General features: G+C 45.7%; 1 protein-coding gene across 4 annotated transcripts in view; it reads right to left on the bottom strand.

Moving 5' to 3' along the window:
* LOC105472282 (suppressor of cytokine signaling 7) overlaps window positions 1-23042 on the bottom strand; it is a 56647-nt gene extending 33605 nt beyond the window's left edge. The window contains exons 1-6 of one of the 4 annotated variants that reach the window (XR_003015936.2): window positions 21859-22980; window positions 13178-13242; window positions 10079-10183; window positions 9530-9631; window positions 8526-8656; window positions 6887-7055 (exon numbers count right to left, since the gene is read on the bottom strand). Coding sequence is in view for 3 of the 4 variants with exons in the window: in XM_011725388.3 (XP_011723690.2) it covers window positions 6887-7055; window positions 8526-8656; window positions 9530-9631; window positions 10079-10183; window positions 13178-13242; window positions 21859-22835 (1549 nt within the window). In the remaining variant the exon portion in view is untranslated. Of the gene's footprint in view, window positions 1-6886; window positions 7056-8525; window positions 8657-9529; window positions 9632-10078; window positions 10184-13177; window positions 13243-21858 lie in introns of all 4 variants that reach the window. The other 3 variants (XM_011725388.3, XM_024789900.2, XM_024789901.2) reach the window with 3 other exon arrangements.

Here is a 23042-nt window from a genome sequence, read left to right as displayed (position 1 = left end):
GCACTGTTTCTTCTATGTCTTCTTCCTCGTCATCTGGCACTGGCTCAGAAGAACTCATCTCTATCAAGTCATCTTCAGTTAATTCCTCTGATGTGCTGTTCTTGAATTTCTCTAAAATCCCTCTCTTGAAATCTTTCACCCCTTACCTTCTATTTTTGCCATATCTCTTTCATGATTTCCTTGATTGGCTCTGTCACAGATCCTATGAAGTCACACATAATTTCTGGACACAGTTTTCTTCAGCAGGAATTTATTGTTTTCGGCTTGATGGTTTTCACAACTTTTTCTTTTGAGACAGGGTCACACTCTGTTGCCCAGGCTGGAGTGCAGTGGCATGATCACCCGCTCACTGCAGTTTTGACCCTCCCAAGTACCTGGGACTAGAGGTATGCATGACCATGCCCAGCTTATTTTTGTATCTTTTGTGGAAATGTGGTTTCACCACATTGCCCAGGCTGGTCTCTAACTTCCAGGTTCAAGTGATCTGCCCACCTCGGCCTCCCAAAGTGCTGGGATTACAGGCATGAGCCACTGCACCTGGCCCACAATTTCTTCTATAACAACTACGGCATCTTTTTTTTTGAGATGGAGTCTCACTCTGTCGCCCAGGCTGGAGTGCAGTGAAGCGATTTTGGCTCACTGTAACCTCCACCTCCGAAGTTCGAGTGATTCTCCTGCCTCAGCCTCCCAAGTAGCTGGGATTATAGGCATGCGCCACCAGGCCTGGCTAATTTTTGTATTTTTAGTAGAGACGAGGTTTCGCCACATCGGCCAGGCTGGCCTCACACTCCTGACCTCAGGTGATCCACCCACCTTGGCCTCTCAAAGTGCTGGGATTATAGGCGTTAGCCACTCCACCCGGGCAACTATGGTATCTTCAATGGAAAAATCCTTCCAGACATTCATGATGTTCTATCGGTGTCTTCTTCCACAGCACTTAAAATCCGTTGCATAGAGTACCAAGTGCAATGAGTGTGAAAGGTCCTTATGACCCATCTGATCTAGAGGCTGAATTAGAGACATTGTGTCTAGGGGCAAGCAGACCACTTTGACACCTTCAGTGTTGAACTCATGGGGTTCTGGGTGGCCAGGGGCATTGACCAATATCAAAAGAGCTTTAAAGGCAGTCCCTTACTGGCAAGGTACTTCCTGACTTCAGAGACAAAGCACTGATGAAACGAATCCAGAAAAAAAGGTTCTCATTGTGCATGCCTTCTTGCTGTACAACCAAAAGACTGTAGCTTTATAGGTAAAGGTAGTCCTGATTATTAACCCAATTGCATTTGCACAAAACGAGAGAGTTAGCCTACCCTTTCCTGCCTTAAATTCTGGTTCTTACTTCTCTTCCTTACTAATAAATATCCTTTGTGGCATTTTCTTTCCCCCAGAATAGGGCACTTTCATCTTCATTAAAAACCTGTTCAGGCAGATATCCTTTCTCCTCAGTGATTTTCCCCATGGTGTCTGGGAACCTGTCTGCTGCCTCTTGGTCAGTAGAAGCTACGCCTCCTGTTATCTTGACATTTTTCAAGTCAAATTGTCCTAAAATTATCAAACCATCCATTGCCGGAATTAAATTCTCCAGCTCTAGTTCCTTCACTTTCCTCTTGCTTTAAGTTGTCATATAATGACTTTACTTTTTCCTAAATCATATTAATCTATAGGTATGCTTTGCTTTTCTGTTTTCTTTTTTGAGACAGGCTCTTGCTCTGCCACCCAGACTGGAGTGCAGTGGAGCAATCATGGCTCACTGCAGCCTTGACCTCCTAGGCTCAAGTAATCCTCTCACTTCATCCCCATGAGTAGCCAGGACCACAGACAGGCATCACCATGCCCAGCTAATTTTTAAATATTTTAGATCTCACTATGTTGCCCAGGCTGGTCTTGAACTCCTGCCCTCAAATGATCCTCCCGACTTAGCCTCCCAAAGTGCTGGGATTACAAGCATGAGCCACTGTACCCGGCCAAGGTATCCATTTCTTATAGTAGCAATCTGGCACCCATATAAAAGCTGCATTTTCACTATGAGATTAAAAAGTATTTCACAATAAATGAAAGCAGAAACAGTGGCTTCACGAACGAATGTCTTTTCCTTTTCTTTCTTTTTTTTTTTTTTTTTTTTTGAGACGGAGTTTCGCTCTTGTTGCCCAGGCTGCAGTGCAATGGCATAATCTCGGCTCACCACAACCTCTGCCTCCTGGGTTCAATCGATTCTCCTGCCTCAGCCTCCTGAGTAGTTGGGATTACAGGCATGCACCACCACATCCGGCTAATTTTCTATTTTTAGTAAAGACGGGTTTCTCCATGTTGGTTAGGCTGGTCTCGATCTCCCGACCTCATGTGATCCGCCCGCCTTGGCCTCCCAAAGTGTTAGGATTACAGGCGTGAGCCACCACACCCAGCCTTTTTTCTTTTATTACAACAGTCCTTATGCTGAATTCACTTATCTTGAAATGGTGAACCACCACAGCTGCAGACCTCAAACTATGTACAAACTGAGCAATTTTTTTTGTGATGTTCTAACTTTTCTCTGCTTCTTAGGAGAACTTCCAGCAACACTAGTGGCACTAGTGGGTCCTACAGTATTATTCAAGGTTTACTGTATTGCACTAAACACAATGAAAACTATACAAGAACCATGAGACATCAATTTTTACTGTGATACACAATTAGCTGGAGAGATAAACGCTCACGTGGTGATGACTAGCGTCACACAGCATTTTAAGCGGATACTTGCAACACTTGAGCTCACCACAGTAGTAACAGGGAGTTGGCTATGAAACATTACAGTAGTACATCCAGTATGTAACAGTTAATTTTATGCAGTTATGATTTAATACTGCACCTTTACATTTGTTTACATTTTCTCTCAACAGTGAATGGTGCCATGTACGGTTTGTGTGCATAAGTTTTGATAAAGTTTTAACTTTTTATAATAGATTTGTATTTATTTCATGGTAGCAAATGTTAAAATAGACTAGTATCCACATATATTTTATTCATTCATAACATACCTTTTTAACTTTTTTGATATTTCTAGGCTAGTTTATCTGTAAGATTTTACAAACTGTCACAAATCTCCTAAATATTTTCCAATGTATTTATTTTTTTAAATCCATGTATAAACAGACCTGCACAGTTCAAACCCAGGTTGTTCAAGGGTCAACTGCATATACTTCTTAGAGACCATATGGGATAGTCGAGGAAAGACAGGAACAGCAGTTTTGTGGGTCTCATTCATTCATGTGTGTGTTGAGTGCAAAAAATAAATCTTTCCTTCTTTAACTGTAAAACCCCATGCCAACATATTATAAAGATCCCACCTCAAACTTTAAAATCCCAAATGGAAAAGGGAATTTGAACTCCTATGACTTAAAAAAATAAAACAACAAAAAACTCAAAAAAATGAAGCACCAGATTCCAAAGGAATCACCCACAAAAAAAAAAAAAAAAAAAGAAAGGGCCAGGCGCAGTGGCTTATACCTGTAATCTCAGCACTTTGGGAGGCAGAGGTGGGCAGATAGCTTGAGCGCAGGAGTTCAAGACCAACCTGGACAACAGAAAAATCCCTGTCCTGGCCAGGCACGGTGGCTCACGCCAGTAATCCCAACACTTTGGGAGGCTGAGGTGGGCAGATCACCTGAGGTCAGGAGTTCAAGGCCAACCTGGCCAACATGGTGAAACTCCGTCTCTACTAAAAATACAAAAATTAGCCAGGCGTGGTGGCATGTGCCCAGGAGCTACTAAGGAGGCAGAGGCAGGAGAATCGCCTGAACCCAGGACGCAGAGGTTGCAGTGAGCCGAGATTGTGCCACTGTACTCCCCTGGGCAAGAGAGCGAGACTGCCTCAAAAAAAAGAAAAAAAAAAAAAATTAGTTGGGCATGGTGGCACCCATCTGTAATTCCAACTACTCAGGAGACTGAGGCAGGAGAATCGCTTGAACTCAGGAGGTGGAGACTGTAGTGAGCCGAGATCGCGGCACTGCACTCCAGCCTGGGCACAGAGCCAGACCCTCTCTTTAAAAAACAAAACAAAAACAAAACAAAACAAAACACAAAAAAGGGATACTAATCAGTCAAGAGAACTGCAGATTTGAGGCTCTCTACCTACTCTTATAGTATAACTTTAAAAAGACAAAGACAAATGCTCCACTGCAAACTGGTAACTGAAAGGCCCATAAGGTTTCCATTAAAAATTCCAGTTATAGGCCGGGCACGGTGGCTCAAGCCTGTAATCCCAGCACTTTGGGAGGCCGAGACGGGCGGATCACGAGGTCAGGAGATCGAGACCATCCTGGCTAACACAGTGAAACCCCATCTCTACTAAAAAATGCAAAAAAACTAGCCAGGCGGGTTGGCGGGCGCCTGTAGTCCCAGCTACTCGGGAGGCTGAGGTAGGAGAATGGCGTAAACCCGGGAGGCGGAGCTTGCAGTGAGCTGAGATCCGGCCACTGCACCCCAGCCTGGGCGAAAGAGCAAGACTCCGTCTCAAAAAAAAAAAAAAAAAAAAAAAAAAATTCCAGTTATAGGCCAGGCACTGTGGCTTATGTCTATAATCCCAGCTCTTTGGGAGGCCAAGGCAGTAGAATTGCTCCAGTCCAGGAGTTCAAGACCAGCCTGGGCAACACAGTGAGACGGTGTCTCTACTAAAAAAATATTATTTTTTAATTAGCTGGGCATGATGATGCATACCTCTAGTCCCACCTACTAGCAAGGTTGAGATAGGAGGATCACTTGAACCTGGGAGGTTGAGGCTACGATAAGGAGTGATCTCACCACTACACTCCAACTTCCAACTTGGGCAGCAGGGTGAGACCCCGTCTCAAAAAAAAGAAATTCCACTTATTCAAGGAAGCAAAGTCCCTTTAACAAAAAATAACTGGTGGTCAGGTGCAGTGGCTCACACGTGTCATCCCAGCACTTTGGGAAGCCGAGGCAGGCAGATCACATGAGGCTAGCAGTCGAGATCAGCCTGGCCAACAAGGCGAAATCCTGTCTCTACTAAAAATATAAAAATTAGCTGGTCGTGGTAGTGCACACCTGTAATCCCAGCTACATAGGAGGCTGAGGCAGGAGAATTGCTTGAACCTGGGAGGTGGAGGTTGCAGTGAGCCGAGATCATGCCACTGCACTCCATCCAGTCTGGTGACAGCGAGACTCTGTCTCAAAAAAAAAAAAAGAAATTGCTTGAACCCAGGAGGCGGAGGCTGCAATAAGCCGAGACTGTGCTACTGTACTCCAGTGAGATTCCATCTCAAAAAAAAAAAAAAGGAATCAGAGAACCATTTGAAAGACCTCTCATTCCTGGCATCTTACCTATCAAAAACTTAAAGGTCAAGTATTTATTTATAATTCCCATGGCCTAGTCATTTGAATAGGTTTAACAAAATACTTCACTCTGAAAAGCTTTGCTTCATATTTTGTTTTTTGCTTGTGTATTTTAATTTTTACAAACAGCAGAACAGCAGGCAGTCCCCCTCACCTACCCCACCTAGTTCATTTCCAGGTCATTGAATTAAAGTTCCTTTCTCTTCATGTTATCTCTAAGGTAGAAGTGGGTACAGAGGAAACCATGGACAAAGCTATGCTGACCTAAACAGCTACTTCCTGCCTTACAAGAGAACCAGGCAGTATGGGCTGAGAATGGGGAAGATGCTGTGGTGCCTGAGAAGAGGCAGGACAGAGGCTCTTACCTCAGATGCAATGTCTCAGAGCATTCATTTAAGGTTGACCACCATGGGAAGATTGTGAGGGATGGGAAACAAATCCCTGAAACACCCCAAAGAGCTCTATGCTTTTTAAGTTTGTAGCATACACAGGTATTTTGACAAAGGATGTATTACCCAGCCTCAGAACCAATGACCATCACAAGTTTCTGGCCCAAGTTAAATACAGAATGTCTCGATACCAAGTCAATCCAGAGAGCTGTGTTTAACAAGTCGGCTTTTAGGTATGACTGGCACATGAAGTACCACCTGATCACAAAGGAAGAGGTACCACTAGGAGGATGGCAGATAGTCTAAAGCATGTTGATCTCACAAACTCTTAGCATTTTAATGAGTATTTCCTAAGAGACTACAACACTGACAAAAAGAGGAAATTATCACCATGCTGCCTGGGAGAAAGGGACTATCAGACAAAGAAATTCAGACACGCCTGTAATCCCAGCCCTTTGGGAGGCCAAGGCAGGTGGATCACCTGAGGTCAGGAGTTCGAGACCAGCCTGGCCAACATGGTAAAACCCTGTTTCTACTAAAAATACAAAAATTAGCCAAGCGTGGTAGCACAGGCCTGTAATCCCAGCTACATGGGAGGCTGAGGCAGAAGAATCACTTGAACCCAGGAGGCGGAGGTTGCAGTGAGCTGAGATTGTACCACTGCACTCCAGACTAGGCGACAGAGCGAGACTCCGTCTCAAAAAAAAAAAAAGAAAAGAAATTCAGAACAGAACAGTTACAGGATCAACACTAAATTCTCCTCTTTGTATATGTGATTTAACAAAGTATCTCTAGATGATAAGTTTAATTCCAAACAAAGCTTGTGAGAATTTGCCTAATGGTCCTAGGTTCTTTTTTCCTTTTACCTAAAGAGTTTTACTGGCTCAGTTCTTGGCAGCCTCTCCAACAGTTTTGTTCAGGCCCTCCTATTTAGGAGACAAGATGCTGCTGACAAGACTTTTAAATGGAACCCTTACTCTCCCTTCCCTATCCCCTCCATTTCTTTTAGTGACTGAAACAAGTGCCCATATCAATATTCAACTGAGTCTAAGATAATTTTTCCCCTATTCGTAGTTCCATTCCCATGAATCTCTTCCACAAAAAAGTCAGACAGCAAGGGCAGAGCAAAGCAAGTGGGGGAAGAAGGCTCTCTTATCAGCATCTCTTACCTCTGTAGTGCTCCATTCTAGTGTGGTGGGTGATACCCTGCGATCGGAAACTGAGGCTCAGGATGTAACGAGGATCAGAACTGTCTCGTACCAGGAAAGAACCATCTGGTTTCCCTTTCAGCTTCATCTCTGCATCTTCCCAATTCATTGGCCCCCAATACCAACCACACTATCAAAGACAAGGAGCAGTCCACTAGTTATCAGGACAGAGAAATGTCAAAGTTTTCAGCACAATCTATCTTAACATGGAAGAACCCTCTGCATTCTCTCCAAAACATTTTAATAGGTAAAAGCCACTTACAAGTGTCTCAACCATTAGCAATGAACATCACACTCACTATACTTTTAGCCCTCCAAAGTAACAGAATAATAATTCTGGCCGTGAGCTGTGGCTCATGCCTGTAATTCCAACACTTTGGAAGGCTGAGGTGGACGGATCACTTGAGGTCAGGAGTTCGAGACCAGCCTGGCCAACATGGTGAAACCTCATCTCTACCAAAAATACAAAAATTAGCTGGGTTTGGTGGCACATGCCAGTAATCCCAGCTATTCAGGAGGCTGAGGCAGAAGACTCGCTTGAACCTGGGAGGCGGAGGTTGCAGTGAGCTGGGATTGTACCACCGCACTGCACTCCAGCCTGGGTGACACAGTGAGACTATGTCTCAAAAAAAAAAAAAAAAAAAAAGGCTGGGTGCAGTGGTTTACACCTGTAATCCCAGCACTTTGGGAGGCCAAGGCAGATGGCTCACCTGAGGTCAGGAGTTCGAGACAAGCCTGGCCAACATGGTGAAACCCCATCTCTACTAAAAATACAGTAATTAGCTGGGCATGGTGGTGGGCGTCTGTAATCCCAGCTACTCGGGAGGCTGAGGCAGGAGAATTGCTTGAACCCAGGAGGCAGAGGTTGCAGTAAGCCAAGATCACACCATTGCACTCCAGCCTGGGCGACAAGAGTGAAACTCAGTCCCAAAAACAAAACAAGACAACAACAACAACAAAAAAAAAAACAACAAAAAAGAATAATAATTCTACAATTATGTTACCAAAGACCCTACCAAGAAAAGAAGAGGGAATTGGGTCCGTTAATCAATCAAAATCAGCTTAGACTGTAAACATTTCTCCAACAACCTTTATCAGGTCCAGAATTTTTTCCCCAAATTCAATTTTATTATATCTCATGGAATTAACAGCAGTAGCACACTGCTTTTGTCACTGTAAATATGGAAGAAAGTAAACTATTCTTCCTCTAAAAACAATAAATAGGGGCTGAGTATGGTGGCTCATGCCTATAATCCTAGAGTTTTGGGAGGCAGAGGCAAGAGGATCCCATTGAGCCTAGGAGTTCAAGACCAGCCTGGGAAAAAGCAAGACCAATCTCTACAAAAAATATAAATAAATTTTAGCTGGGCTTGGTCATGCGTGCCTGTAGTCCTAGCTACTTGGGAGGCTGAGGCAGAAGGATCCTTTGGCCCAGGAGTTCGAGGCTACAGTGAGCTATGATTACGCCACCACCCCCTAGCCTGGGCAACAGAGCAAGACCCTGTCTCTAAAAATAAATAAACAAATAAATAAAGGTGTGCCCAGGTACAGAATTTAGCTAATGGGAGAAGTGATCCGCCAGTCCTTAGGTACCACCTACCTTCTCCAACTCTCGAAGGCTGGCTGCAAAGCTGCTCGAGTCAGGCCGATAGAGAGGACACTGGAGGTGCTGTGGGGGTTGGCTGTGCAGGGATTCAGCTGCTCGGATGGGAGCAATCCGGGGAAATGCATCTGCAGGGCAAGAGAGTGGTGGTCACTTGTTTACCCTCACTGCTCCCAACCACAAATAGACCCTCCCCCAAAAACAGAAATGCTAACTGAAGAGGGCAAGGCATTAGAAGCTAAGCTGGAAAGGGTAGAAGCCAAAGCAGTGGGAAAGAGCTGGATGGGCTGGAACAAAAAGCTGTGTGGCCTTGTGTAAGCTGTGAAGGATGGGTGGGGGCAGTTAACCCCAGGAAAGGGGAGGGGAGCTGCTCACTAACCTGACTAAGGTGACTACTTCAGGGGCTTCACCAGCCTAGAGCGATTCCAACTTCTCCCACCTCGAAGTGAAGTGCCGATAAGGCAGCCTTGGAAATAGTGACTCGCTTACTTGCCCAGGAAGAGTAATGATTTTGCCAGGCAAGTAGAAAACAAAACTGATTTCATTCATTTTATTCCTTGGGTACTGGTAGCTGGCAAAGCAGGTGTGGGCTACTGAATGCTTGGTACTTATTTACAAGGCTGCAGTAAATACTAAAAGCTTAGAATAACCACAGAACCTTGAAAACCAGCAACATATTAAACCTCACTATCCTGAAATTAAGGCAGTTTCTTAAGTGATATCTACTCAAGGATTGCAAAACAGTCTCAGCAGCAAAGAGATGAAAAATTCAGTAGTCTTTTATCCCTAACAAAAATCAGTTTGACCTCCATAAAGAAAACGGGTTAGGAAAACCAGTTCTCGGCCTCATTTCCAAGGAGTCTGGTACAGCCAAGGGGAAAAGAGTTAAACTTTCTACTAAGCTATTATTTCCATAAATAGATTTCTCCCATCCTTCTATGGTACAAAGTATCACTCTGTACTCCCAACTCTTATAAGTCTTGCCTCTAAACTAAGCTAACCTGGGGCATGGGGTGGAGGAGGCGGAGGTAGGGGGAAAGACTGCAAGGAAGACCCCATCGGAGCCACAAGGACAGATGTAGGCAGCGTCCCACTGATATCATCTAGAAGAGAGAACAAAAGCAAGAGGTTCAGAAATGTGAGCACAGAATGAGCACGGTGAAGGCAGAGGAGAGGGAGAAGGACTATCAGGCTGCCCTCTGGGGCAGGATGGCCCAACCTTCACCCAGTCTTTTTGGACAGAGGGCAACAATCACCTTACTCTGGTTTGCTTTTGGAAAGCAGGGTAGTAAGGATATTCCTAATGCAGCCCAATAGCAGTGGGTTCAAGGCAAGATAAATGTAAATCGAATTAATATATGCACAGTATTACAGCATGCAGGTGAGACCCATTTAATTGCTTAGGGAGATGACGGGGTACTGAGAAAGAGCTAGGAAATAATTAAGTCATCATCGGAAACACAGAAGCGTGGTCAGCCCCCAGCAAAGAACAAGTCCCTGGAGCTCACCCTCCCACTAGGCAAGAAGGAGGAGAGGGGAAGAAACTATACCTAGCAGGCTGAGGCTTCTTCTTGGAGGAGGAGGGGGAGTTGGAGGGTGTGGAGAGGTCAGGCCCCGCTGAGAAATGTCCACATCCACAAGCGACACAGTTTCACCTGAGGGATTCATGGAGCAAGCAAGTTACAGAAGCGCCTTGCTCAAAGCTGACACAGAAAGCAAAGGGAAGCAAAGGGCAAGCAGGCGAGGCTGGGAGTCTGCTGCTCTCAGAAAGCTCAAAACCTAATGCCCCGAGGGCTGAAATCACCCCAACACCAGGAAGTCAATTTTTAAATTCTATCATTAAACCTTGGCCCTGTTAAGGGTCAAGGATTCTTTAGGACAAAACCATGGGACTGACAGTGGAAAACCATCTAATTCTGATTCCGTCACTGACTTACAACGTACCCTCAAACAAGAGGTCTTCTTTATCCAATAGAACCCACACCATTTATTTTTTCAGAACTGTGTATCAATTTCTGCCTTAGGAAGCAAGCCAAGTGGCTTGTTATATGCCCAAATAGACATGGAAAGCAAGGGCCAGAAAACCTAAGAACTGCACGGTAAGCGGAATACAGATAAAGTTCCCAATGTTAGTCCTAACTTCTTCCTAGAGGGCAGTCCATATCTTAATTTTCCAGAGTATTCACGCATAAGAGAATCTACCTGAATAAGATATCTGTTCTTAATATTGAGGCTACAAAGGCCGAAAGTACAATTTATATTCCTAAAAATTAACTACTTTCACAGTCAGACAAAAGTCAAGTAATCTAAGAGGCAGCTTCTCCATAGGAAGTTGGTGGGAGGAGGCACATGGCCTCTCTTCTTCCCAGCATGTCATGCAGTTCTGTTCCCTGCCATATATAAGACTCCTTGCCACCCAACTCTGTCTATTCCCTCTCCACTTGAGTCATGAGAGGATGAAGGGTATTTTATTAATATTAACACAAGCTGATAGCCAGGAATAGGGTTATTTTGGCAGGCCTGATCCACAGGTCAGAACTCAGAATTTCTCTAATTTAGCCCTTAGGGTGTTCCTTCCAACACCTTTTTTTTATTCAGGGCTGAATGAGTCCCTCGGCTAGTATTTTAATGTTTCCCCATTAAGAAAATGAGGTGACCAATATTTACCAAAAGGACAGAAACTGGATTTTCAGAACCTAAATACACAGTCTTTTTTTACAAAGGTCTTAAATATTAATTAAGATAAACAGAAAAGCTCTTCTAAAAGTCATCAGTGAGACCCGGTGCAGTGGCTCACGCCTGTAATTCCAACACTTTGGGAGGCCAAGGTAGGCGAATCACTTGCACTCAGGAGTTCAAGACCAGCCTGGGCAACATCGTAAGACCCCGTCTCCACAAAAATAAAAAAATTAGTCAGGTATGGTGGTGCATGCCTGTAGTCCCAGCTATTCTGGAGGCTGAGGAGGGAGGATCATTTGGGTCTAGGAAGTTGAGGCTGCAGTAAGCTGAGACTGCACCACTGCACTCCAGCCTGGGAGACAAAATGAGGCCCTGTGTCAAAAATAAACAAACAAAACTCATCAGTGGAAGTTCTAGAAAACTGGTACCAGACTCACCACACAGCTTGGTAATTGAGAGGCTGGCTGTCCAGAGCAATGCAATGGGGCCAGGCAAGCATGTTTCCTGACAGGCCAGAGCAGTCTAGACTGTTAGTAGGGCACTTAACATAAAGGATGTCATTCCAGAGGGCTGAGGCTGACCTGAACCTCAAACCACAAATGTAGGTAGTGTTCCTTTTTTTTTAAGACGGAGTCTCACTCTATCACTCAGGCTGGAGTGCAGTGGCAAAATCTCTGCTCACTGCAACCTCAGCCTCTCAGGTTCAAGCGATTCTCCTGCCTCAGCCTCCCGAGTAGCTGGACTACAAGGTATGTGGCACCATGCTCAGCTAATTTTTTGTATTTTTAGTAGAGATGGGGTTTCACACCATGTTGGCCAGGCTGGTCTGAAACTCCTGACCTCAGGTGATCCACTCACTTCAACCTCCCAAAGTGCTGGGATTACAAGCCTAAGCCACTGTGACCGCGACCAGCCATGTTCCTTACTTTAAGGAGGAAACAACTATTAACTAGAAAGACATGCTATCACAACATAAGATTTTTAAATTCTGGGCTTGGATAAGAACAGAGACCTCCTTCTCCACTACAGTAGATGTCTATACAGGTACCAATTCACTTGTTTTGACAGTTCACAGCAGTCTACCCAGCTGCAGGTCTCATTGGCCTGCTTAACATTTTCCTGGAAGCATCCATTCCCAAATCATATGTCTTCCAATCACCTTTTTGAGGGACATTATATCCAAAGGAGTTTGAGACTGAGATTTTTTTTTAAAGGCTTCTCAGTCACAACCAATGAGAAGTACTCAGTTTCTGAGACACAGGCAGTGTGGCAAAGCCCCACTTTTCTACAGCTTATTCATGCAGGAGCTTCACATGTGACTGACATAATAGAAGGTCTCCATCTCTGAAAAAGCTCCCTACGAAATGAGAAGGCAGTTACCCATCATCCAAAGGAGATTCTACAGTCTTCCTAGTTTAGCAACTGTGTTCCCTGCTGCAAGAGGGCAGACTTAAATTAGATACAATAAAGAACTCTAACAGCTGCAGGAACTGCAAGCCCCTAAAAAGACAAGAGCTCATGTAATCCCCTCTGCCCAAAAAAGTCTTCAAAAATAGACCAGATAATCATGGATCATTTTTATGAGATAACCCATGAACTCCCTTGGAAGCAGAGACAGAAACTGTATGACTTCTAGAGAGTCTTTTATGCACTGTAAGCCCATAAATTTGTAATTCCTAGTTTTAATTTATATGTGATGACCCTGAGCTAAGCACTGCATAACTGCTAGGGCCACCCAGGTCACCCAATTACCAACAAGCAGCCTCTACCTCCAACTATAAAGCATCCAAAGTCAAGAACACATTCCATACCATAAAAATAGCCTCATCTCAAACCCACTAAGCATGGAATGAAGGAAATAACTGCAGACACGCCTACAGCTCCCTGTGACACATCTGCAAGTGTTTCCCAACAGGTCTCAGAACACCCCTGTTTTCAGATGTCAGAAGACAGAAAGATATTACCCTTACCTGTGAACAGGGGGCTGAAGGAGACTGGAGAAAAGGCACTTTGAGTTCTTGTCAACCTGGGTTTCCTAGGGAGTGAGAAAGCAGAGAGGGAATAGAGGGGAGAAATGAACACATACGCATTTAAGTCACCACAACACTCAGTTCCAGATGCACTGAAAAATAAAGCAAACCCTAGTCGTTGTCAGCAACACTCTTGTAATAAAGCATAAAATAAAGGGGAAGAAGGAAATAATTAAGGCAATTCCTTAAATAGCTTTGGCTACAGAATTCACCAGCCTACAAAGCAATGAGAAATCCCTTTGGAGCTCACCATACCCAGTACATTAAAAGAGTAAAACACCTTGAGTGGTAATTAGCAAGTCCATTTCAAGAGGAAGGAAGTCTGATGCAGAGCTGACTTCCATCTGGGAGCCAAGAAAAAGGCTCTTGACCTGAACAGGCACCAGCTCAGAGCAGATTTTCTCTCTGGGCTTGCCTGTAGGATAGGTCATTCCAAAGTGAACCAGGGAACAGATTCTGACCTGAGAATAGCACTGTAGGATGCACATGCAGTCTTCAACCTTGAAGACCTCTGATTTCCGCACAATTGCCCCAAGGCATGAGTCAAAGCCATCAGCTAGCTACTAAGTGGGCCTCCTCAGATTAGGGGCTCTGCCTAGCACCCAAGAAGAGGGCCCATTCCTCTCTCTGAGCTGCCACTCACACGGCCCTCCCCATGACTTCTTGATGCTGTTCCAGGGAACCAGTCTGAAAACCCAGATCTTTTGGTTAATATACCAAAGATCACTTCTTACCACACTTTCAAGTGGCTTTTCAGCAATAAATGAAAGAAACTCAAAAGACTCCAATGAACACATTATGGTCGGAAGTGTGTTAAACTCAAAAAACTCACCTCAGAATGACTGAACTTGTCGAGGTGATAGAAATATAATATATGCTGGCCGAGCAGTGTCTCACAAGGTCAGGAGATCAAGACCATCCTGACTAACATGGTGAAACCCCATCTCTACTAAAAATACAAAAACTTAGCCGGGCGTGGTGGTGGGCGCCTGTAATCCCACCTACTTGGGAGGCTGAGGCAGGAGAATGGCATGAACCCGGGTGGTGGAGCTTGCAGTGAGCTGAGATCGCCCCTCTGCACTCCAGCCTGGGCGACAGAGTGAGACTCCGTCTCAAAAAATAAAAATAAAAATAAAAATAAAAAATAAGAAATATGCTATATGCTGGCTGGGCACGGTGGCTCACACCTGTAATCCCAGCACTTTGGGAGGTCGAGGTGGGCAAATCACAAGGTCAGGAGTTCGAGACCAGCCTGGCCAACATGGTGAAAAACCCCATCTCTACTAAAAATACAAAAATTAGCTGGGTGTGGTGGCGTGCACCTGTAATCCCAGCTACTCAGGAGGCTGAGGTACGAGAACTGCTTGAGCCCGGGAGGTGAAGGTTGCAGTGAACCAAGATCACGCCACTGCACTTCAGCCTAGGTGACAGAGTGAGACTCCATCTCAAAAAAAAAAAAAAAAAGGAAATATGCTATATGCTGATTATGGTAGAGATTATGATGACTATATATAAATTTGTCAAAATGAATAGAGCTGGACACTTAAAAGGGTAAATTTTGCAATATATAAATTATACCTCAGGCCCAGTGCAATGGCTCACACCTGTAATCCCAACACTTTGGGAGGCTGAGGTGGGCAGAATGCTTGAGCCCAGGAATTCGTGACCAGCCTGGGCAACATGGTGAAACTTTGTCTCTACAAAAAATACAAAAATTAGCTGGGCGTGGTGGTGTACACCTCTAGTCCCAGTTACTCAGGAGTGTGAGGTGGGAGGATCACCTGAACCTGGGAAGGTCAAGGCTGCAGTGAGTCATGATTGAGCTGCTGCATTCCAGCCTGGGTGACAGAGTGAGACACTGTCTCAAAAATAAATAAATAAATAAATAATAAATAAATATTATTTATTTTTTTATTTTTTATTGTTAACAATAAAACAGACTTAAAGAAAATCCTACCCCAGAATTAAGTGTCTGTCTCCTAGCATTGTAGCTGGCTCACCTTCCAAAAATACTCTTACCCAAAGGTCTAAATAGAACTTAAACTCTTTTCAACTATAAATTGCACCAATAAAGAGGGGCAAAAGCAAAGAAAATCCAAAATGAAATTCTATTTTAAATTATTTGATTTCAGAAGATGTTTATGCATTTATGTTTTAACATTGATGTCTGAGCTTCTCAGAATTCACTTCAAACAAAATTTTAAAACCATACCATGAAGATCTTATTCAGAAAGAGCTGAAACCCTGGTCCGTCTTTCTCTTGACCTAGCTTTACATTCCCTTGGCAACCTCTTCCGTACTTGAGGGGTCTGATGATCACGCTCACTATGAATATTCCACCCACAGCACCCACAGGAGAGGTGGCTACATAAAAATAAGATACGGCCACACAGTTGCTTTGCTCATAAAAGTGGCTCATGACTGCAGCTTAGTTCCAACGATCCAGAGGACTGGAATGCAATGTTAATTCCACTGGACATGAACTTTAGGACTGCTGAAGAGCTTCCAAGCTGATTTTTATTTGATAACTTGTGGGTACAACATTAAACCCAGCAAGTAGAAACCTAAAGCACTGGCCTTTCAAAAGGTTCACACCTCAGCCATTTGGCCGTTTGCCTCTTTTCAAAGGAAGCTGCATTACTCTGCCATCTGCCCATGCTGGGGACGAGTCTCTTCAGTGCCAAGCACTGAAGAACGGCAGGACCCAAATGCACACATCTTGCGGAGGCCTTCTCACTTCAGCTCATCTTCTCCCCCACCCCCGGCATTTTGAAGAAGAAAAATCATAGTTTCTAGGATCTAGAAAAAGAAAAACAGCTGAATCCAGGGAGAGCTGTTCGAGAGTGCCAGAATGGTTTTTCCTGGCAAATAAGGGGGCTTCATAGCTGGATGCTTGGAAAGGTAAAAGGTCTAAAGTCTAGGAGGCTAAAAGGCTACTAATAAATAGGCATGCTTCTTTCTCTCTTTGGGAAGACAAGCCTAACTACAAACCCAAAGCAGTATCTGTCTCAAGCGTCCTGAGAGCATTCTAATGGCAGTCATTCATGAAACAACCAATCTAGATGACTATAAAAAAAAAAAACAAACAACAAAGCAAGGTACTGATTAACATAAAATTGAGGATGGTGGTTACCAGGGGGAGGGATAAGATGTAATTAGAAAGCAACACTCTTCAAAGGTACATTCTATTTGTTAAGTTTAGTGAAGGTACCTATGCTTGTATTTTATTATTATTAAAAGACATACACTTTATACATCCCCTTTTGTACACATGAACCATTTGGAATGATAAAAGGCCATTCTAAGCTGACACACTATATTTTGGAGAGCAATATAATGGAATTTCAGATAATATTTTAAACTAACCCTCTATACTACATTCCCATGCTATTTATTCTTCCCCAGATCACCTCAACAAGCATTAGGGTGCAAAGTTATACCCCTGTAACTTTGCCAGTAGGCCACTTTCATCTTAGCAGCAACAAAGACTGGAGGAGTAGGGTGGGATAAAACAGCATTTGGTGGGCTGTGCTTCAGGTGACATAAAAGGACAGGGCAGAAGGCCTCAGGCAAAGGTCTTTGAGACTAGCCGTCCTTTGTGTCAGCTAAGTTACTGCCTATGCTGTAGGTAACAAAAAAACAGGATGCCTCTGTCCATTTCTACCCTGCAAATTATTAACTGTACTACAACAGATTTATGGGATAAAGGAGTTAAAAGCATTAGATTAGACAGAACAACAACACATAGACGTAACCATTGGCCGGTTTTCAAATTCCTTGAAACCTAAAATAAAAACAGTGAAATAATAATAACCTATTTGCCCATAAGTGCCCTGTACTGATGCCCTAAGACTTACACGTCCTTTTCTAAAGTAACTTCCAAATTAGGATGTCCAAATACCAGATTTTACGGCTCCAATGTACCTCTGCCCCTGCTAAAGCACACAGTGCCAAGACAGCCAGCCTGTGCCATTTCCAACACGTCATAAGCCAGTGTCTGTTCATGTGCTACAGGCACAAAAACCATGTGTTCATTTTTAGTTCCAATACACAGACATCTGTGCAGCAAGGTCAGATCCAAAACTCCATCATAAACCCACTAAAGAACCTATAGAGGGAACTTCCAGGGAAAAGCCAAGAGGCACGGTCCAAGGTCTAAAACCTTAGAAATGACGTTGGCAGAGAGAATGTTAAGGAGTAAGAAGCACGGCACGGGACTCAAATGGACAGAGATTTTTTTTAAGCCCAGGAGTTCATTATAAAAGAGAGCTGCCAACCGCAACCACTTCATGGAAAAAATAGTTAAAAAGATCAATATTGTGTGGACCCAAAACCCAAACATAAAATCAGAACTTCCTCAACACACCATAAAATCATTTTGCTCTCAGCATATCATGCTATTACTCAAAAAGACCCCTTTAGACCTGAAGACCCAAGGATACAGTGAAAAAGGTTTCTCACGTCTGCCAGGTCTGTCCACGACAGCAGGGCCCCAAATGGATGCCAAAGCAGCCTGCCTCTCTTTCCAGAATTCTATCTTTCCATCCCCCACCAAATACATAGATAGGAAACCACTACAGAACCGTCCTCCATTTCTCTACCTCACTACCATGAAGACGGCCAGTAATAGCCTCATTTGTTAACTTGGTAAAAAACTAATCTTGAAAAGTGAACAAGGTACCTATTTCCAACCAAGTGTGTATTACATGATGATTCAAAATGGTCAGATCAAATTAGATCTCTCACCAAATCCAAAGGAAGGCAATCAGTTCAACATATGAGAAACAGACATGGGAACTCCACTGGTTTTCCTGAAATAGCAATGCTAGATTACACTGAGGACCACAGGCATCAAGCCCAGCTCTTTGAATTCCAACATATGTGTGTTATAAGCCCTAGCCCAGTTCCCCAGAACAGAAACCTGATTAGTTGCTGGGCCCATTTCTTTCTTTCTTTCTTTTTTAAAGAGATGGAGTCAGCCGGGCGCAGTGGCTCTGGCCTGTAATCCCAGCACTTTGGGAGGCTGAGGTGGGCAGACTGCCTGAGCTCAGGAGTTCGAGACCAGCCTGGGCAACACGGTGAAATGCAGTCTCTACTAAAATGCAAAAAATTAGCCAGGCGTGGTGGCATGCATCTGTAGTCCCAGCTACTCGGGAGGATGAGGCAGAAGAATTGCTTGAACCTGAGAGGCGGAGGTTGTAGTGAGCCAAGATTGGGCCACTGCGCTCCAGCACGGACGACAGAGCGAGACTACGTCTCCCAAAAAAAAAAAAAAAGACAGATGGAGTCTGGCTCTGTTGCCCAGGCTGGAGTGCAGTGGCACATCATAGCTCACTGTGCCCTTAAACTCCTGGGCTCAAGTAATCCTCCTGCCTCTGCCTTCCAAGTATTGGGACTACAGGTGCGTACTACCACACCCAATTGGTGAACCCATTTCTTACCTCGCTTAAAAAGAGTTATCTAAGTTGGCCCGGGGGTGGTGGCTCATGCCTGTAATCCCAGCACTTTGAGAGGCCAAGGCAGGCAGATCACCTGAGGTCAGGAGTTCGGGACCAGTCTGGCCAACATGGCAAAACTCCAGCTCTACTAAAAATTAAAAATTAAAAAATTAGCCGGGCATGATGGTGTGCCCCTATAATCCCAGCCACTGGAGAGGCTGACGCAGGAGAATCGCTTGAACCCAAGAGGCGGAGGTTGTAGTAAGCCAAGATTGCACCACTGCACTCCAGCCTGGGCCACAGAGCAAGACTCCACCTCAAAACAAAAAACAAAACAAAAACAAATCTCTAAACTAACTCATACTACACTGAAGACAATATATCCATGTAGGTCCACTTACTAGACTCAAAAGCAACTAAAAGGAAGTTTTGCTTAGTGCTAAAATGTGGGAATTGTTAAACCTTCTAAAATGATTGTAGGAAGGGAGATGTTGAGAATAGCAAAGGGAATTATGCCCAGAGGTTACTGTAAAAGTCCCAAATTGTACAGCAAAGACTGTAGAAGCCCATAATTAACTCCAATCAACAATGAGGACAAAGGCATATACCCTTTGGCAAAAGACTGAAATTTCTCACCACTTCCAGGTCCTACCAATCAAAACAAGAGAAAAGCTAAAAATCCAACCTCATCCTCCCACTATTGCGGACTTAGGAGGTGCAGATCCACAGAAATCACAACTACCCTGGCCAGACTCACCAAGTTTCTCACAGCTGCGAGGCTGCCAGCAAGACTGGCACATAGTAAGCTGTGGAAAAGCTCACAAGCAGCACCAAATCCTAAGCATTAAAAAATTTACCAGCTCAGTCTTATTACTTATCTTCTAAAAAGCACAAACTATTCCATCTAGATTTCTTCTCAACAATCTATTCTTATAAGGACAGGAACAAGACAGTCAACACTCACCCATTTTACAGATAGGGGAAAAAGGGAAGCATGAAGACAACAAATTTGGTCATCTCCCAGCTGATGTTGGAGTTTACATGGAATCTAGACTTTCACATTCTCTATACAGCATGCTGCCTCCAAACAGCAGTCAACTAAACGTTTATACACAAATACCTAGCTCTTCTCCAATTCATCAGAAAAAGCCCTTGGACCAAAATATGTAATTCTCCAGTGCCCTGAACTAAGCTTCTTTGCAAAGCTACAGCCCAATTTGCTCTGCGGCAGAAATCTGTATTGTGCTTAGTGTGAGGGTTGGTGGCAGAGCAGCCAATGACCATTAAATTCTGCTTCCAAAGGCAAAAAACCGTATAATGTTATATGCCTTTTCCTCTTCCTAATCTGTTAGACGTAGCAGCTAATTTCACGCCACACCTCGTATTCGGCATCTCTGGAATCTCAGATGAACTCCTGGTCAACGTGGAACAAAGGCAAGACAAACCACAAGAAAATTAGCAACCTATCCTGTGTCATTACCCATAGCTTTAATCCCGCCCTCCCCTGCATCTGATGAAAATTTCATCTGTGCTGGTAAGTGGAGCATTGAATACAGAGCCTACCACAAAAAAGCTGTTTCAGCAGCCACACACCAAGATCTGAACTCCCAGCATGAATTCACTAGGAGGCAAAGGCAGAAACACTGGCCTACCTAAAGGGGCAACACACTGATTTCTTCAGAAAGTTTGGATTTGGCCTGATCTCCAAGACGAGTCCATGGCACAGCTGTTCAGAAAGGGCAAGAAAGCCAAATCCACCCAACATTTTCTTCTTGGAGTATCCAAGTTCTCTTGAAAAGAGAAGTCCATGAATGAGTGGTTCCCAGTCAGGATCAACTGGGGAGCTTTTAAAAAATTCAAACTCTTAGGCTTTTCAAAAAGCTCCCCAAGTGATCCTAGTTCATGGTAAGGTTATCAATTTATACCTGTTCTTTAGCTTTGGTTTATGGCTGCCAGTATGTCTCAAGAAGAATCCATCACGTAAACCACAACAAAACCAATTCCAATCTTTCTGAGAACCCGCTCAAAGAAGTACAAACCACAATGGCAGTTACCACAACTGTTAGCAATTTCACTAACACCAAAGTTGACAGTTTTGTAAACCAACGCTACAGATCTAACACTGGATGCCAAAGATCAGTCCACCCCTCAGAAATGCAGGAAAAAAACTCAATGTCTACTTTTGGAATTTTCATCAACTGGCCTAGAACTCATGTACCTGTCTCTACCTTGTCTATGTCTTACTGGTAGTTAGAATTCTCAAATGGCCTTGAGAGAGCACAGAACTATTTTCTCGAGACAGGCTCTCACTCTGTCACGCAAACTGGAGTACAGTGGCATGATCACTATTCACTGCAACCTCCGCCTCCTGGGCTCCAGTGATCCTCCTCCCTCAGCCTCCCAAGTAGCTGAGACCACTCCCGGCTAATTTTTTATTTATTTTTTGTAGAAATAAGGGATTTTTTTTTTTTTTTTTTTTTTTTGGTAGAGATGGGGTTTCGCATGTTGCCCAAGCTGGTCTCAAACTCCTGAGCTCAGGTTATCCGCCATCCTCGGCCTCCAAAGTGCTGGGATTACAGGTGTGAGCCACTGTGCCCAGTCTATTTTCTATTCTCACAGACAGTGGTCAGCACCCAAATTTGATATGCCAAGTTCATCTAAGGGAACAACCAGGAAAACATTAAAACTTTGAACAGATGTCCAATTGATTGCTGGCCTACAACTGCATTTGAAGATTCTCCTGTCATTTGCATGCATGAGTGTGAAGGGGGGTGCGGTGCTGCTACACAGAATAAGCAAGGCGGTCAAGATGCAACACCAGCTTTTTGCCCCAAAGGCCAAACATTTCCAGCAATCTCCCTTCCAGGGATAATGGCACACAGCCGCCTTGGAAAAACTTAAAAAGCTATGCCAGGGTGGGGATGGGGGGATGGTCTGAAACCATCTTCCAACAAGAGATGCAAACCAGCTCAGAAGTGTCATGGAGTGTGCACTCTTTAAGAGTGAAAGCTGTTTCCACAATTAGCTCTGACCTTATGTGAGATGTTATCACCTTTGGTACCAAGTCTCTGCCTCCTCCTGAAGACCCTATCTTAAGAACTGTCAGGATCGCGGTAGCAATAGATAAAAAGGGAAACCTAACAAGAAAAGGAAGTTTGTCGGCCAGCCCCCCGCCGGTCTCACCTCCCCGCGTCCAGCTCCCGGCCCGCAGAACCTCCCATGTCTGTCAGGCTCGCAGCTGAAGCAGCCAGCTCTCCAGAAGGCCTCTTGCCGGTCCCATCCCCACCGCCGGAGCCACCGTTGCAGCTCTTGGTGCGAAAGAGGCGACTGAGGCGGATTTTGAAGGAGCCCTTCCGAGAAGGACCCGCGAGTGGCCGGAGGGGCCCGGGAGGAGGCGGGGGCGGGGGAGGTTGCTGCTGCTGCTGCTGCTGCTCCCCTCTACTCAGGCGCCCCAGAGGGACCAAGTCCTGCAGCGGGAAGGGCACCGGAGGTAATTCAGGGCCTGGGGGCTGCAGCAGAAGCCGGCCGCCCCCTCCTCCTCCGCGACCCGGGCTGCTGAGCTCCTCTTCCGAGCAGCTGTTAGTCTCCAGGCTCTCGGCCTCCGATTCCAAGCCCTCCAGGACTAGCAGCGCGTCGCTCGTTTCCGTGGGGTCCTCCCCGGCCTGCGGGGCGACAGCAGGCGGCTGGGGCTGCGGAGGGGGCGGCTGGGGGGGACACGGGCACGGGCAGCAACCCCCACCGACTGTCTTGACCCCCGGCCCTGCCGGCTGCCCGAGCCCCAGAGCCGCCAACTGCGCCTCTAGTCCAGCCGCCGGGCCCCAGGTCCGCTCGAGCGCCAAGCCCGGCGGCAGGGCCTTGGGGTCCAGGGCACAGCGGTGCCGGGGACACAGCAGTTCCGAGGGTCCCGGCTCCGGGGCCGCCTCCACGTCCTCCTCCTCCGGCGGCCGACCCACGTTGCGGAACACCATCAGCTGCGGCGGCCGGGAGCCCCGCGGGCCGGGCCGCGCGAGGAAGGGTGGCGGCGGGGGGCCATGGCCCGGGGGCGGCGGCGGCGGGCCTGGCTCGGGGGCCGCCTCTCCATAGCCAAGGAGGCGGCTCAGGACGCGGTACGAAGCGGCCGCCGCCGCCGCCTCGCCATCCCGGAGCTCGGCCCCCTGCATCGGGGAGAGGGAGGGAGGAGGGCGGGCGGCTGGAAGCCGGGCTGGGGTGGGGACTAGGCCGGGCCCGGCCGGAGCCCCGCCCGCCGCGGCCCCCGGAGCGACAGCGCTAACGGCCGCCGCGGCCTCTGCCTCATAGAGGGGGGCGGGGGACGCGCGGAGCCCAGCGCGAGCCCAGGCCGCGCTCTGCCACCGCCGAGCACCGCCCCC

This window comes from Macaca nemestrina, chromosome 17 (genome assembly GCF_043159975.1).
Source record: "Macaca nemestrina isolate mMacNem1 chromosome 17, mMacNem.hap1, whole genome shotgun sequence".
Lineage (NCBI taxonomy): Eukaryota > Metazoa > Chordata > Mammalia > Primates > Cercopithecidae > Macaca > Macaca nemestrina.
This window is presented reverse-complemented; position numbering and strand designations above follow the sequence as displayed.